Source organism: Enhydra lutris, unplaced genomic scaffold (genome assembly GCF_002288905.1).
Source record: "Enhydra lutris kenyoni isolate GAN:26980312 unplaced genomic scaffold, ASM228890v2 scaffoldscaffold50, whole genome shotgun sequence".
In the NCBI taxonomy this organism is placed as follows: domain Eukaryota; kingdom Metazoa; phylum Chordata; class Mammalia; order Carnivora; family Mustelidae; genus Enhydra; species Enhydra lutris.
In genome coordinates this window covers 9,501,381-9,514,767 of record NW_019154134.1, presented here as the reverse complement: position 1 = coordinate 9,514,767, position 13,387 = coordinate 9,501,381, and the positions used below count along the sequence as shown (strand labels likewise).

At 38.3% G+C, this 13,387-nt stretch overlaps 1 protein-coding gene across 1 annotated transcript in view; it reads right to left on the bottom strand.

Moving 5' to 3' along the window:
- LOC111156921 (RAB3C, member RAS oncogene family) overlaps positions 1-13,387 on the bottom strand; it is a 290,933-nt gene that overhangs the window by 37,719 nt on the left and 239,827 nt on the right. The window contains exon 4 of the mRNA XM_022518064.1: positions 7,207-7,331. Within this exon, the coding sequence (XP_022373772.1) occupies positions 7,207-7,331 (125 nt within the window). The remainder of the gene's footprint in view (positions 1-7,206; positions 7,332-13,387) is intronic.

Below are 13,387 nucleotides of genomic sequence, written 5' to 3'. Positions count from 1 at the left end.
TACTGATACTGTATTTTTATTTAAAAGTTTTTTTTTAGTTTTTTAAAAAACATTTTATTTTTTAAAAGTTCTCATCACAAGAAACAGTTTTTCTATGTATGTTAACAGAGGTTAACGAAAATTTTTGTAGTGACTATGCTGCAATATATACAAATATTGAATCATTAAGTTGTATTCCTGAAACTAATATATATGTAAATTATTACTGCAATATAAGTTTTTTTTTTTTTAAATGCTTTGAGTGCCATTCTCGAGATTCCAATTAATCGACCTGGATATGGCTTCAGCATTGAGATTTTTTCAGAATATCTACTCTAGATCCAATCTTCCTTCTAGATTTATTTCCTTCTCCTTGCTTTGGTCTTGCCTGATTTGAATTTTCTGAGAGAAAAAGGAAGACCCCATCAGTGTTCTGAGGCCTATCTGTGACCTCTGAGTTAATTCATCGGTTATTCCTGGTCTCAGAGCACTCTGATGTGGCTCTCTCAGTGTGACAATAACACACCCTACAATACAATTTTTTCATTATTTGGAAGAGAACTTAAGTGGTTTTGATTACAGATTCTGTAAATTGTTGTTTTATTAAAATTTATTTTAGAGAAAAGGAGAGGGTGGGGCAGAGGGAAATTGAAGCAATCCACGCTCAGCATGGAACCCTGTAGGCTCTATCTCATGACCTTGAGACCCTGACCTGAATTGGACCTTTAACTGATTGCACCACCCAGGAATCCCTATAAACTGGTGTTCTAAAGGTACTAAGAAATTGCTGTATGGCTTACTGCTGTCTCAGTGTCTGTTTTAGGGCTCAAAGAGTAAGGCATTAAGAATTTCCAGAGGTTATAAAGCACAAAATCGCTAAAGAATTTTCCAGTTTTAATAAAAGAATAAACTAATGTTGGAAGAGACTCCAGAAAGATGGACATTTGTTGAAAGCAGAAATTATGTATTTGGGTGAGACTGTATTTAAGAAAATTTATCCTTAACAAGGTTGCAATCACTTTACGGCATCATCACTCGAAGACTGGCACTCAAGAAAAGAGTTTAAATAGACTTACTATTATATAGGACTCAATTCCCTCCTAAACTATAAAACAGAAAACCAAATTCATTTAAGACTTATTCTGCACCTCAAGTACAAAAGTAAACCTCAAGGTACTAAGGATACAATGACTCGTGAGTGAGCTTAGAGGTTGGGAAAGGTATGATGCTACAATTATAATTATCTTCAATAAAAAACATATGAAGACAGTCTGGCTGCTTAGGGTCAGACCAGGTGGATCCAAAAGTTCATGGTTCCCATGACAACATGATTTCTTATTATAGTGACTGCCTTGCTTTCTCTTCCCCGGGTTGGCAGTGAAAGACAAGGGTGGTTGCCCTTAAAAGACTCATATGAGCAGAGCAGATTAGAGAATCCCAGATTCAGAATTCTCAAGTTAGGCAACCCTGGGTTTGTGCAGACTTAGTAGGAATCCAAAGCATTGCCTCTACAATCCAAGGAGGTAGACTCCCCTGGATGAGACTCCCCTGATGGTCCATTCACCTCAGTTAACTTGTCTCTACCAGTGATAACAAGGCATCTGGGGTGGTATGGTCAACGTGCCTAGATTCTTAACCTTGATTCAACAGAAATGTTCACAGGGAGTCCAGACTCTTTCAGCCATAGTGGATCTACCTTTCTTGATTTATTTAGATCTTTTAGGAAATAATTATATATCCTGCTTACATCCAGTAGGTTCCTTTAGTATAGTCTCTGTGATATAAACGAGTATCCTTTTCCATTTATTTGTCTTTAATTTACTTCTTTCTACTTCAACAGATTATTCCCTTGAAGGGACTGGTTAAGCCAGTCTTTATCAATCAGTATGCTTCAGAGTATAGACAGAATGTGTTTTGTCAGTCTTCATATTCCTAAAACAGAAGCAACTGTCTACTCCTACAACTCCGTGCCCTTCTTCCACTCTTCAAATTGCGCTTGTTTTGCTGTTTTCCAGCTGTTTGATTTATATATTCATGATATTTGATTATGTTTCTGATATACAGACCACATGTTAAGTTTCACAACAGAGAAGATATTTTATGACTCCCTGATGTTACTGTAGGTGTTTAATAAGTATTTGTCAGATGGATATTCAAAACAAAATAAGTCATTACAATGGCAAAGTGAGAGACAAATTTTACAGATTGGAAAAGTGGGCAAGTGTTAACATATTTTAGAGTTGTCAGAAATCCTCATGGGGTCTCTGTGCTGGACAAGGGGGAAAGATGGGTCTGGAATTTAGTAATACATGCACATAATATGACAGCTGTTTGAAGAGTAAAAGGGAATAAGTATTATTTGATTTAGGAAGAAATGTTAATACAAATTAGAAACATTTCAAAACTGAATCCTTACAAATTATTCATAAAAAATAATCCTTCTCAACTTTTTCTATCTGTAGTCTTTGTTTCTCTGACTACATTTTTGGCAAACCAGAAATTCTGTAATTTCTGCCCTTTCAGAACTTACAAAAATAGTTCAAATCTCCTTTCATCTATAATTCCAGGTGCTACAAACCCCTTCCACTCCATAAATCTATTTGTTCATATTTCTACTTGAGTGACAACTATTTTAGGAAAACTTTAATTATTTCTATTTTTTCTCATTTAGTATTAAAGTGTTTTACCTATAAAGCTTAAGTTATAAGATTATACATATATTTAGATTACCATAGTATAAATTTGTTTTTTAGATAAAATACAAATCTAAAACATTCTTATTGTTATATTGTATATAACAATATATAATATATTGTTATATTGTTATATATGTAACAATATATTCTATATTGTTACATGCATCAGGTACATGCATCTGTAGTGAATGTTAAAAACTTGCATTGAAAGAGTAATATCAGCTATAGGACAATCTTCAGCTCCAGGGGTAATTCTCTACCTTCTCCAAATACTTGCCACCATCTAAGCCAGCATACTAAAACTAGTGTTGTGTGAAAGTCAGAGAGTGTTTCTTAAAAATGGATATTCCTGGGCTTCAACTTCAGAAACTCTAAAGCAACAGGACTGTGTTGAGGTGACGAATGTGCACGTGAGCAAGAACCTCAGCTGATTTAGCTGCAGATGATTAAAGAACCACTTTACAACAGACACACGGACTAGGCGCAGCTATGGGGGGTGGGGGACAGTGGAGCCTGCAGCTCCAGGGAGAGGGCGAGACTAGAACAAGATTTGGTTGCCACTCTTAGTGGGAATGCAAACTGGTCCAGCCACTGTGGAAAAAGTGTGGAGGTCCCTCAAAAAGTTAAATTGGAACCACCCTACCAACCACTAATTGCACTACTGGGTGTTTACCCCCCCCAAAATACAAAAACACCAAATCAAAGGGATATATGCACCCTTACATTTATAGTAGTATTTACAATAGCCCAATTATAGAGGTATCCAAGTATCCACTGACAGATGAATGGGTAAAGATGATGTGTGTTATTGGAATATTATTCCAATAATATTCCAGAGGAATATTACCCAGCCATAAAAAGAATGAAATCTTGTCATTAGCAATGACATGGATGGAGCTACACAGTATAAATGCTAAGTGAAATAAGTCCATCAGAGAATGATAAATACTGTATGACTTCGCTCATATGTGGAATTTAAGAATGAAACAAAGGAGCAAAGGAAAAGAGAGATAAGCCAAGAAACAGTTGTAACTATAGAAAACAGGCTAATAGTTACTAGAGGGAAGGTGGGGAGTTGGTGGGGGAAGGATGATACAGGTTATGGGGATTAAAGAATGCTCTTGCCATGGGGAGCCTGGGTGATGTATGAAAGTGTTGAATGATTCCATGGTACACCTAAAACTAATATAACACTGTAGGTTAATATACTGGAATTAGAATTTAAAAAATGATTTGGTTGTCATGGTCTGTGGCAGCACCTCTAAACATGAAAGTGAATGGGAGAGAATGAAGAGTGGTGGGCCCAGGAAAGAACGCCAACGTGCAAGAAGCAGAAAGAGGAGGGATTTTCCAAGCAAACAGAAGTTATGGCTGGAGAGGGAGGAGAACAGAGGGCATCATAGGGTGGAAGCCAAAAGGCCAAATTTTACAGGCAGGGCCTTACCACGAGCCAAATAGACAATAAGGTAAGGGAAATTCTCACTGTCTCTATAGTCTATCTCAGCTACTACATTTGTTCTTAGACGGTAGGGGATGGTATTACCAGCAGCTGACATATTGTGAACGCTTAGTAAATGCTTGGTGAACTAAAGAGGACGGACCGACAAGGGCGACTGCCAAACAAGGATTTTTAAAGAGCTCACCTACAACTCAGTTCCTTCAAGTGCCCTCACTAGGATTTGCAATTATAACCAGACTGACAGAAGAGTTATTTTCAACCATTTCCTAAAATGTGGAAATGATGTTTATAAACAGTGCCCAATCTCTGTGTGTATGTAAGGGAATTCTGGACAATGGAGTTTTGCTAGTAATATAAAAAAAAAACAAAGACCTTTAAAATCTTTACATTGAGGTTGTAAGAGTGGGTTATTTCCATACGAATGATCTCTCATGATCATCTGTAGAAGTGTGTGCAGTCACGAGAAGAACAAACCACATTAAAGGAAGTAAATGACTCTCTAAGAACGCACAAGTGTGGGTTGCTATGACAACTGCTGGGTTATATTAAATAGAGAGCCAAAAAAAAAAAAAAAATCAATTAGAAACTACTGGGAGAACTTGCATAGGAGCATCAAACAGTTCTGCCTCACAATTTCAAGAACTTTCTACAGCCGGCATTGCATGAACAGGGTTCCTGTTGATGTAGTCACAGGCTTAGTTCTAAGAAAGGTCACCTTCTTGACACATTCCCACCATTCTAGTGTTTCCTTCCATAACCTGCTCTTCTGAACATCCAAATAATTTATCAAAGTAGTGAAGAATTTATGCAGTTATCTGGCTCTTCTCTACTGGTGACACTTAACAGTGTTTGCCTTCAATCCATTTTTGTTTAAACCAAACAGTTTTCAGGTTTATATACAGAGAAACAATTTCGATCTGTGGAGCAGTTCCCCCACCACCCCCAATGTGGCACATGTCTGACTAGTGAAGAAAATATAGGGAAACTAGACATGGTTTCAGGAAGCCACCATGCCAACTCACTCCTAGGTTTCTTTTCTCTTTTGGGGGATCTACTATTTTCCAATTCTAACTTTCTGATGTGCTAAGAGAAATAAGGAGAGTTTGCCAAGTTTTTCAGAATTTTCAATGAAAATGTTGTTAAAGTGATAAAATGGGAAAACCCTTTTAACGAAATGCTGAAGGTTCAAGAGCAACCACAGAGAGACCAGACATGAGCTATGTGACTTTCTCATGGGAAGCTCCACAAACATTTGTGGAAGGGTTCTTGTGGTCATCAGGTGGCCCTTAGTCTAATGAGCGCACTGATCTCACGAAGAAGTGTTTAAGCTCTCAGAATGGACCGTGCATGGTTCCTTTAGGAGACTACCACATGACAGAGTAACCCAAATGGGACCCACTGAGAGGGTCTCTGCTCTCCAATATGCACTGCCCAGTACCAGCAGATTGATCTCAAAGAAGCCCTTCATAGCAGCGCTTTTCAAAGTGTAGGTTGAGACCCACAACTAAGTCCTAAAATCAACAGTGGGTCAGACTATTATTAAAAGACAGAGGGAGAAAGAGAATCAAATAGAAAAATACAAGAATGAATCTCATCCAGTAAGGGTAAATATACTTTGTGAAACTTCTGTTTCTTTCTCTCTCTGTACATATGTATGCACTGGATTGCTGGATTGAACATATTTCTTACTGTAGGTACTAGCCAAAAAGGCTGAAGAGCCAGACTCTGCCCTGCTAAGAATACCTTGATGTTCTCTGTTGTGTAAGGAGGAGGGAAACAGGGAGGGGGAGGGAAGGAAGGGGAGCAGGAATAAAAAGAATTCCACCTCTTTTGCTCTAGAGTTTCAATTATTCCTCAAATCTGCTCTCTACTTCAATAATACTACACTAGGTTCCAACTTTTGTACTCACTCTCCTCTCACTGTCCTTGGTCCATTGTACCCTTTATTCATAAAGCTTTCTCTCCTCTTTGTGGTTTTTAAATTCTATTCTCCTTTAGGGTCCATTCAGGCCTTATCTTGGCATTTAACCCATATGATCTCTATGTCCTCTCATCACTCACCTCTTTCTAGCTGTTATGCTCAATTCCACACAATTTCTCTCCAGGTGTCCCATCTTCTTTGAGCTTTACCTGCTTCCTGTCGCACTCTGCTCCCACACCTCCTGGTACCTCTCTTCCAGTCTGCCTCCTTCCCCCTGTTGCTTTTCTCTTGGCATCTACCTCCTAGCTAACTATCCTGTTTTTGTTGTCTGGCTGTTTCTGCCTTTTTCCGTGGATCTCTAGGTTTTCCACTTGACTAAAAGCAACTTGAGCTCAGGGACAGTGAATCATACATTTTTGTACACCCCATGATATCTGGCATAGTACAGGGCATATCAGAGGTGCTCAGTGTAAATGCCTTGAACTAATCAATCATGATTCCCTCCTGTGCACCAAACTCTACCCTACTCACTCCAGTATTTTTCTCTCAAGATACAATGTTTTGTGTTTAAAAGGGCTTTTTGACTTCTAAAGCTCTCTAATACCTATTTCTTATCTCAGTTTTATCTATAAAAACTTGGTAAAGAAGGCATGGGTCATGATACTTATTTTTGAGAGATGAGGAGAATGAGTCTCAACAACATTTTTAACAGCAGCAAGCCTTGTCAGTGATGTCCCCAGAACCAGAATCTATAATGTGACCTATTCTGTGCTACTAAACTCTTCTGGTAGAAACCTAACAACAATCACACAGGATAATAAAATGCTCAGTCAATGCAAAATGTTGTATATGGAGAAAAACAATGCAATGACGAAATAGCAGGCAGGGCTTAGCCTGTGTTTCTCATGAAATGAGAATTTGAATACCTTGTACTAGATTAACATTTTGGTTATTTTGCTTTTGTAGTTATGCTTGAATGCTCACAGTGCCGCAAAAAGTGGGAGGAAATCCGCTTACTACTTACCGAGGATATGCTGGCTTCTACTATAAGGTTGAAAGTCCTTTCATTAAGCCCATCATAGCAATTAGCCGTGACTCTGTGCACTGTTACAAATAATGACCTAGCTCTGTTTTGTTAACTTGTCACTTACCAAGCTGTTCTCCTAAATGTTGGCCTCTCTCTGTTGAAATGACCCGCTCGTCTTCCATGTCACATTTGTTCCCAACCAGGATAACCTGGGCATTATCCCAAGAGTATGTTTTGATTTGAGTTGACCTAAAAGAAAAACAGGCAAGAAACGATCAGCAGAGAACACAATGTAAAGCGAAGGAGAAGGACTATGTCCCACAGATGATGGTAATAGCAAAAAAAGAAGCCCAAATGCCTGACATTTAGAATTAATTAGTTCAGTGCAATTTCACCCTTCAGATACTCAGAATATTTGTACTAAGAATTCTTTTTTATTGGGTGATATTAATATGACTACTGGTTTTTCCTTTCTCCCTTTTACCTATACCTTATGTAGTACCTTTATAGCTGGAGTGACCAATGATCCTTGTTTACTCATGACATTTACAGTTTTTGCAGTAAAAATCCCATGTTCCTAGAAACTCCTCAGTTTTAGGAAACCCAGTTGTTCACCTTAGAGCCCACCACAAAAAACAAAAACAAAAAAAAAAAACAAGCATGATTTTCCCTTGTTACAATAACAACTTAAAGAGCTAGGACAATCGGGGCCTGGGAGAGATGGGGATAATGTTAATTTTCAAGAATGAATCATAAGGAGAAGAGGAGGAAGATGGTGGAGGAATGGGAGACCTAAATTTTGCCTGGTCTCAGAAATTCAGCTGGATAATTATCAAACAATTCTAAATACCTACAAACTGAACAAGAGATAGAAGAGAAGAATAGCAGCAATTATATGAACAGAAAATCGACTGCTTTCTGGAAGGTAGGACATGCAGAGAAGTGAATCTGAGACGATATACGGGAAGATGTACTGTGGGTGGTGGAGGGGCCGGCTCCCAGCAAGTGGTAGAGCAGCAGAGCATGCAGTCAGAACTTTTAGAAGTCAGCTCCACTGAGGGACGTCGCTCCAGTGGCTAAGCAGGGGGTGGAGACCTCACTGGGACAGAGTGGTCTTCTCAGGACCCTCGGGGGTCACAGAACCAGGGGTGCCTGAGTGTAGCAGAGCTCCCAGGTATCAGAGTGGGGAAGCTGGCTGCAGAGACGGAGCTGAGGAGCAGACTTTCAGATTGAGGTTACCTTAAACCATGATCTGAGGCACAGTCAGCCACTGCTCTTAAGCAGGGACCCCACAAGTGGCAGAAATGGGGAGACACCCTCCCTTCCTCCATTGGGAGGAGCTGCACAGAAGCATACTGCAGGCATCTGCTGGGTTTGGAGACTCCAAATGGGGCCATGTGCCAGAGACAGAAACACTTGGTCACAGGCCAGGTGAGCATGGAGTGAGGCTGGAGACCAGGGAAATGGGAGTGATTGAGCGCTTTTTTCTGAGGGTGTGCTGAGGAGTGAGGCACCCCCCCTCCCCGCTCTCAGCTCCTCCGGGCAGAGATTGGGAGGCTGCCATTTTCATTCCCGTCCTCCAAAGCTCTACGGAAAGTGTTCAGGGAACAAAAGCTACCAAGAGTGAACCTGAGCAGATTACTTAGCTGGGCCCCTGGCAAGGGTGGTGCAATTCCACCTCAGGCAAAAACATTTGAGAATCACTACAAGAGGCCCCTCCCCAGAAGATAAGCAAGAACATCCAGGCAAGACCAAGTTCACCAATCAATAAAAACTGCAAAACTCCAGCACTGGGGGAATACAGCACATGGAATTCATGGCTTTTTCCATGATTCTTTAGTCTTTCAAAGTTAAATTTTAAAAATTTTCTTCTTTTGGGGCGCCTGGGTGGCTCAGTGGGTTAAGCCTCTGCCTTCGGCTCAGGTCATGATCTCAGGGTCCTGGGATCGAGCCCCGCATCGGGCTCCCTGCTCAGCAGGAAGCCTGCTTCCCTTCCTCTCTCTCTCTCTCTCTCTGCCTGCCTCTCTGCCTACTTGTGATCTCTGTCAAATAAATAAATAAAATCTTAAAAAAAATTTTTTTTCTTCTAATTTTTCCCCTTTCCTGTTTTATTTTTTTTGAAGTTTTTTTTTTTTTAATTTATTTATTTGACAGACAAAAAGTGAGAGAGGAAACAAAAGCAGGGGGAGTGGTAGAGGGAAAAGCCAGCTCCCTATGGAGCAGGGAGCCCAGTGCAGGGCTCAATCCCAAGACCCTGGGATCATGACCTGAGCCAAAGGCAGATGCTTAAATGACTGAGCCACCCAGGCACCGCAACCTCTTTCCTATTTTAACCAACATCTTATCAATACCTTTATAAAAATCTTTCTTAACTTTCATTTTTATAGTCATAATCTATCCCTTCATTGTATTTAATCTTATTTTTAGTATACATATAAGTTTTTCTTTCTACAAAATTTTGGGATACAGTTTCTTCTAATGACCAAAATATACTCTAAATCTAGTGTATGGCTTTCTTCTAGTCTCCTGCTGGCCTGATCACATTCTCACCTTTGTTTTTAATTTTTTCTTTCTTTTTTCAACCAACTTACTATCATTTAAAAATTTTTTTTAGATTTTCATCTTTACAGTCATATTTCATCCCTTCATTTTACCATTTTATATATATGTGTATATATAATAGATATATACATATATAGATATATATTCTTTTATATATATAGAAAGTTTTATATATATAAATATATATAAAAATATATATTTACCATTATATATATATATATATATATATATATATATATATATATATATATATGGTTTTTTTCCCCATCTTTAAAATTGGGGAGGCAGTTTCTTCTAACAGAAAAAAAACCACACCCAAAATCAAGTGTGTGGCTCTGTTCTTTTCACCATCCTGATCATATATTTATATATATTTTCCTTTTTTTTCTCCCCAATTTCAATTCTCTTCTGATTTGTTTACTGTGTGTTTTTCTGGGGTTGTTGTTCTCCTTTTAGCATTGTGTGCTCTCATTCATCTGCTCTTCTCTGGACAAAATTATAAGGTGGAAAAACTCACCTCAAAAAAAAAAAAAAAAAACAAGAGGCAGTACTGACTGCTAGGGACCTGATCAATACAGACATTAATTAGATATTGAAACTAGAGTCCAAAATAATGATTACGAAAATGCTAGCTGGCCTTGAAAAAAGCATAGAAGATACTCGGGAATCCCTTTCTGGAGAAATAAAAACTAAAATCTAACCAAGTTGAAATTAAAAAAGCTATTAATGAGGTGCAATAAAAAGTGGAGGCTTTTAATGCTAGGATAAATGAGGGAGAAAAGAGAATTAGTGATATAGAAGACCAAATGATGGAGAATAAGAAAGCTGAGAAAAAGAGAGATAAACAACTACTGGATCATGAGGGGAGAATTGGAGAGATAAGTGATACCATAAGACAAAACAATATTAGAATAATTGGGAATCCTAGAGGAAGAAGAAAGAGAGGGGCAGAAGGTATATTGGAACAAATTATGGTGGAGAACTTCCCTAATTTGAGGAAGAAAACAGGCATCAAAACCCAGGAGGCACAGAGAACCCCCCCAAATCAATAAAAATAGGTCAATACTTCATCATCTAATACTAAAAGTTACAAGTCTCAGAGATAAAGAGAAAATCCTGAAAGCAGCTGGGGACAAGAAGTCTGTAACATACAATGGTAGAAATATTAGACTGGCAGCAGACCTATCCACAGAGACCTGGCAGGCCAGAAAGGACTCGTATGATATGTTCAGAGAAATAAATGAGAAAAATATGCAGCCAAGAATACTATATCCAGCTAAGCGGTCAGTGAAAATAGAAGGAGAGAGAAAAAGCTTCCAGGATAAACAAAATTTAAAAGAATTTCAAAACACCAAACCAGCCCTATAGGAAATATTGAAAGGGGTCCTCTAAGCAAAGAGAGAGCCTAAAAGTAGTAGACCAGAAAGGAACAGAGACAATATACAGTAACAGTCACCTTACAGGCAATACAATGGCACTAAATTCCTATCCTTCAATAGTTAACCTGAATGTAAATGGGTTAAATGGCCCAATCAAAAGACACAGGGTATCAGAATGGATAAAAAAACAAGACCCATTGATATGCTGTCTGCAAGGAACTCATTTTAGACCCAAAGACACCTCTAGATTGAAAATGAGGGGGTGGAAAACAATTTACATGCTAAGGATGTCAAACAAAAGTTGAGTAAATCCTTATATCAGAGAAATTAATTTTTAAGCCAAAGACTATAAGAAGAGATGAGGAAGAACACTATATCATGCTTAAAGGGTATGTCCAACAAGAAGATCTAACAATTTTAAATATCTATGCCCCTAACATGGGAGCAGCCAATTATATAAACCAAATAATAACAATCAAAGAAACACATCGACAATAATAGTAGAGGATTTTAACACCCCACTCGCTGAAACGGACAGATGATCTAAACAAAAGATCAACAGGGAAATAAAGGCATTAAAGGACACATTGGACCAGATGGACATCACAAATATATTCAGAACATTTCACCCAAAGCAATAGAACATACATTCTTCTCTAGTGCACATGGAGCATTCTCCAGAATAGATCATATCCTGGGTCACAAATCAGGTCTCAGCCAGTACCAAAAGATTAGGATCATTCCATGCGTATTTTTAGATGACAAAGCTTTGAAACTAGAACTCAATCACAAGAGGAAAGTTGGAAAGAACACAAATACATGGAGGCTAAAGAGCATCCTACTAAAGAATGAATGGGTCAACCAGGAAATTAAAGAAGAATTGAAAAATGCATGGAAACCAATGAAAATGAAAACACAACTGTTCAAAGTCTGTAAGACACAGAAGAGGTGGTCCTGAGAGGAAAGTATATAGCCATACAAGCTTTTCCCAAGAAACAATAAAGTTCTCAAGTACACAATCTAACCCTACACCTAAAGGAGTTGGAGAAAGAACAGCAAAGAAAGCCTAAACCCAGCAGGGGAAGAGAAATGATAAAAATCAGAGCAGAAATCAATGAAATAGAAACCAAGAGAAGAGTAGAACAAATCAATGAAACTAGGATCTGGTTCTTTGAAAGAACTAATAAGATTGATAAGCCCCTGGCCAGACTTATCAAAAAGAAAAGAGAAAGGACCCAAATAAATAAAATCATGAATTAAAGAGGCAAGATCACAACCAATACCCAAGAAATACAAACAACTATAAGAACATATTATGAGCAACTATATGGCAGCAAATTAGACAATCTGGAACAAATGGGTGGAGTTCTAGAGAGTATAAACTACCAAAACTGAGCCAGGAAAAAACAGAAAACCTGAACAGACCCATAACCAGTAAGGAAACTCAAGCAGTAATTAAAAATCTCCCAACAAGAGCCCAGGGCCAGATGGTTTCCCAGGGGAATTCTACCAAACATTTAAAGTATTAATACCTATTCTCCTGAAACTGTTCCAAAAAATAGAAATGGAAAGAAACTTCTGAACTCATTTTATTACATCAGAATTACCCTGATCCCCAAACCAAAGACCCCATCAAAAAGGATAATTATAGACCAATATCCCTGATGAACACAGATGCAAAAATTCTCACCCAAATACTAGCCAATAGGATCCAACAGGACATTAAAAGGATTATTCACCATGACCAAGTGGAATATATTTCTGGCCTGCAACGTTGGTACAACATCCGCAAATCAATCCCTGTGATACAATACATTAATAAAAGAAAGAACAAGAACCATATGATCCTCTCAATAGATGATGAAAAAGCATTTGACAAAAGTACAGCAACCTTTCTTGATCAAAACTCTTCACAGTGTAGAGGTAGAGGGTACACACCTCAATATCATCAAAGCCATCTATGAAAAACCCACAGCGAATATTATTCTCAATAGAGAAAAACGGAGAGCTTTTCCGCTAAGGTCAAGAACACGGTAGGGATGTCCATTATCACCACTGCTATTCAACATAGTACTAGAATTCCTAGCTTAGTAATCAGACAACAAAAAGAAATTAAAGGCATCCAAATCAGCAAAGAAATAGTCAAACGATCACTCTTTGCCGATGATATGATACTTTATGTGGAAAACCCAAAGACTCCACTCCAATACTGCTAGAACTTGTACAGGAATTCAGTGAAGTGTCAGGATATAAAATCAATGCACAGAAATCAGTTGCATTTCTATACATCAACAACAAGACAGAAGAAAGAGAAATTAAGGAGTCGATCCCATTTACAATTGCACCCAAAACCACAAGATACCT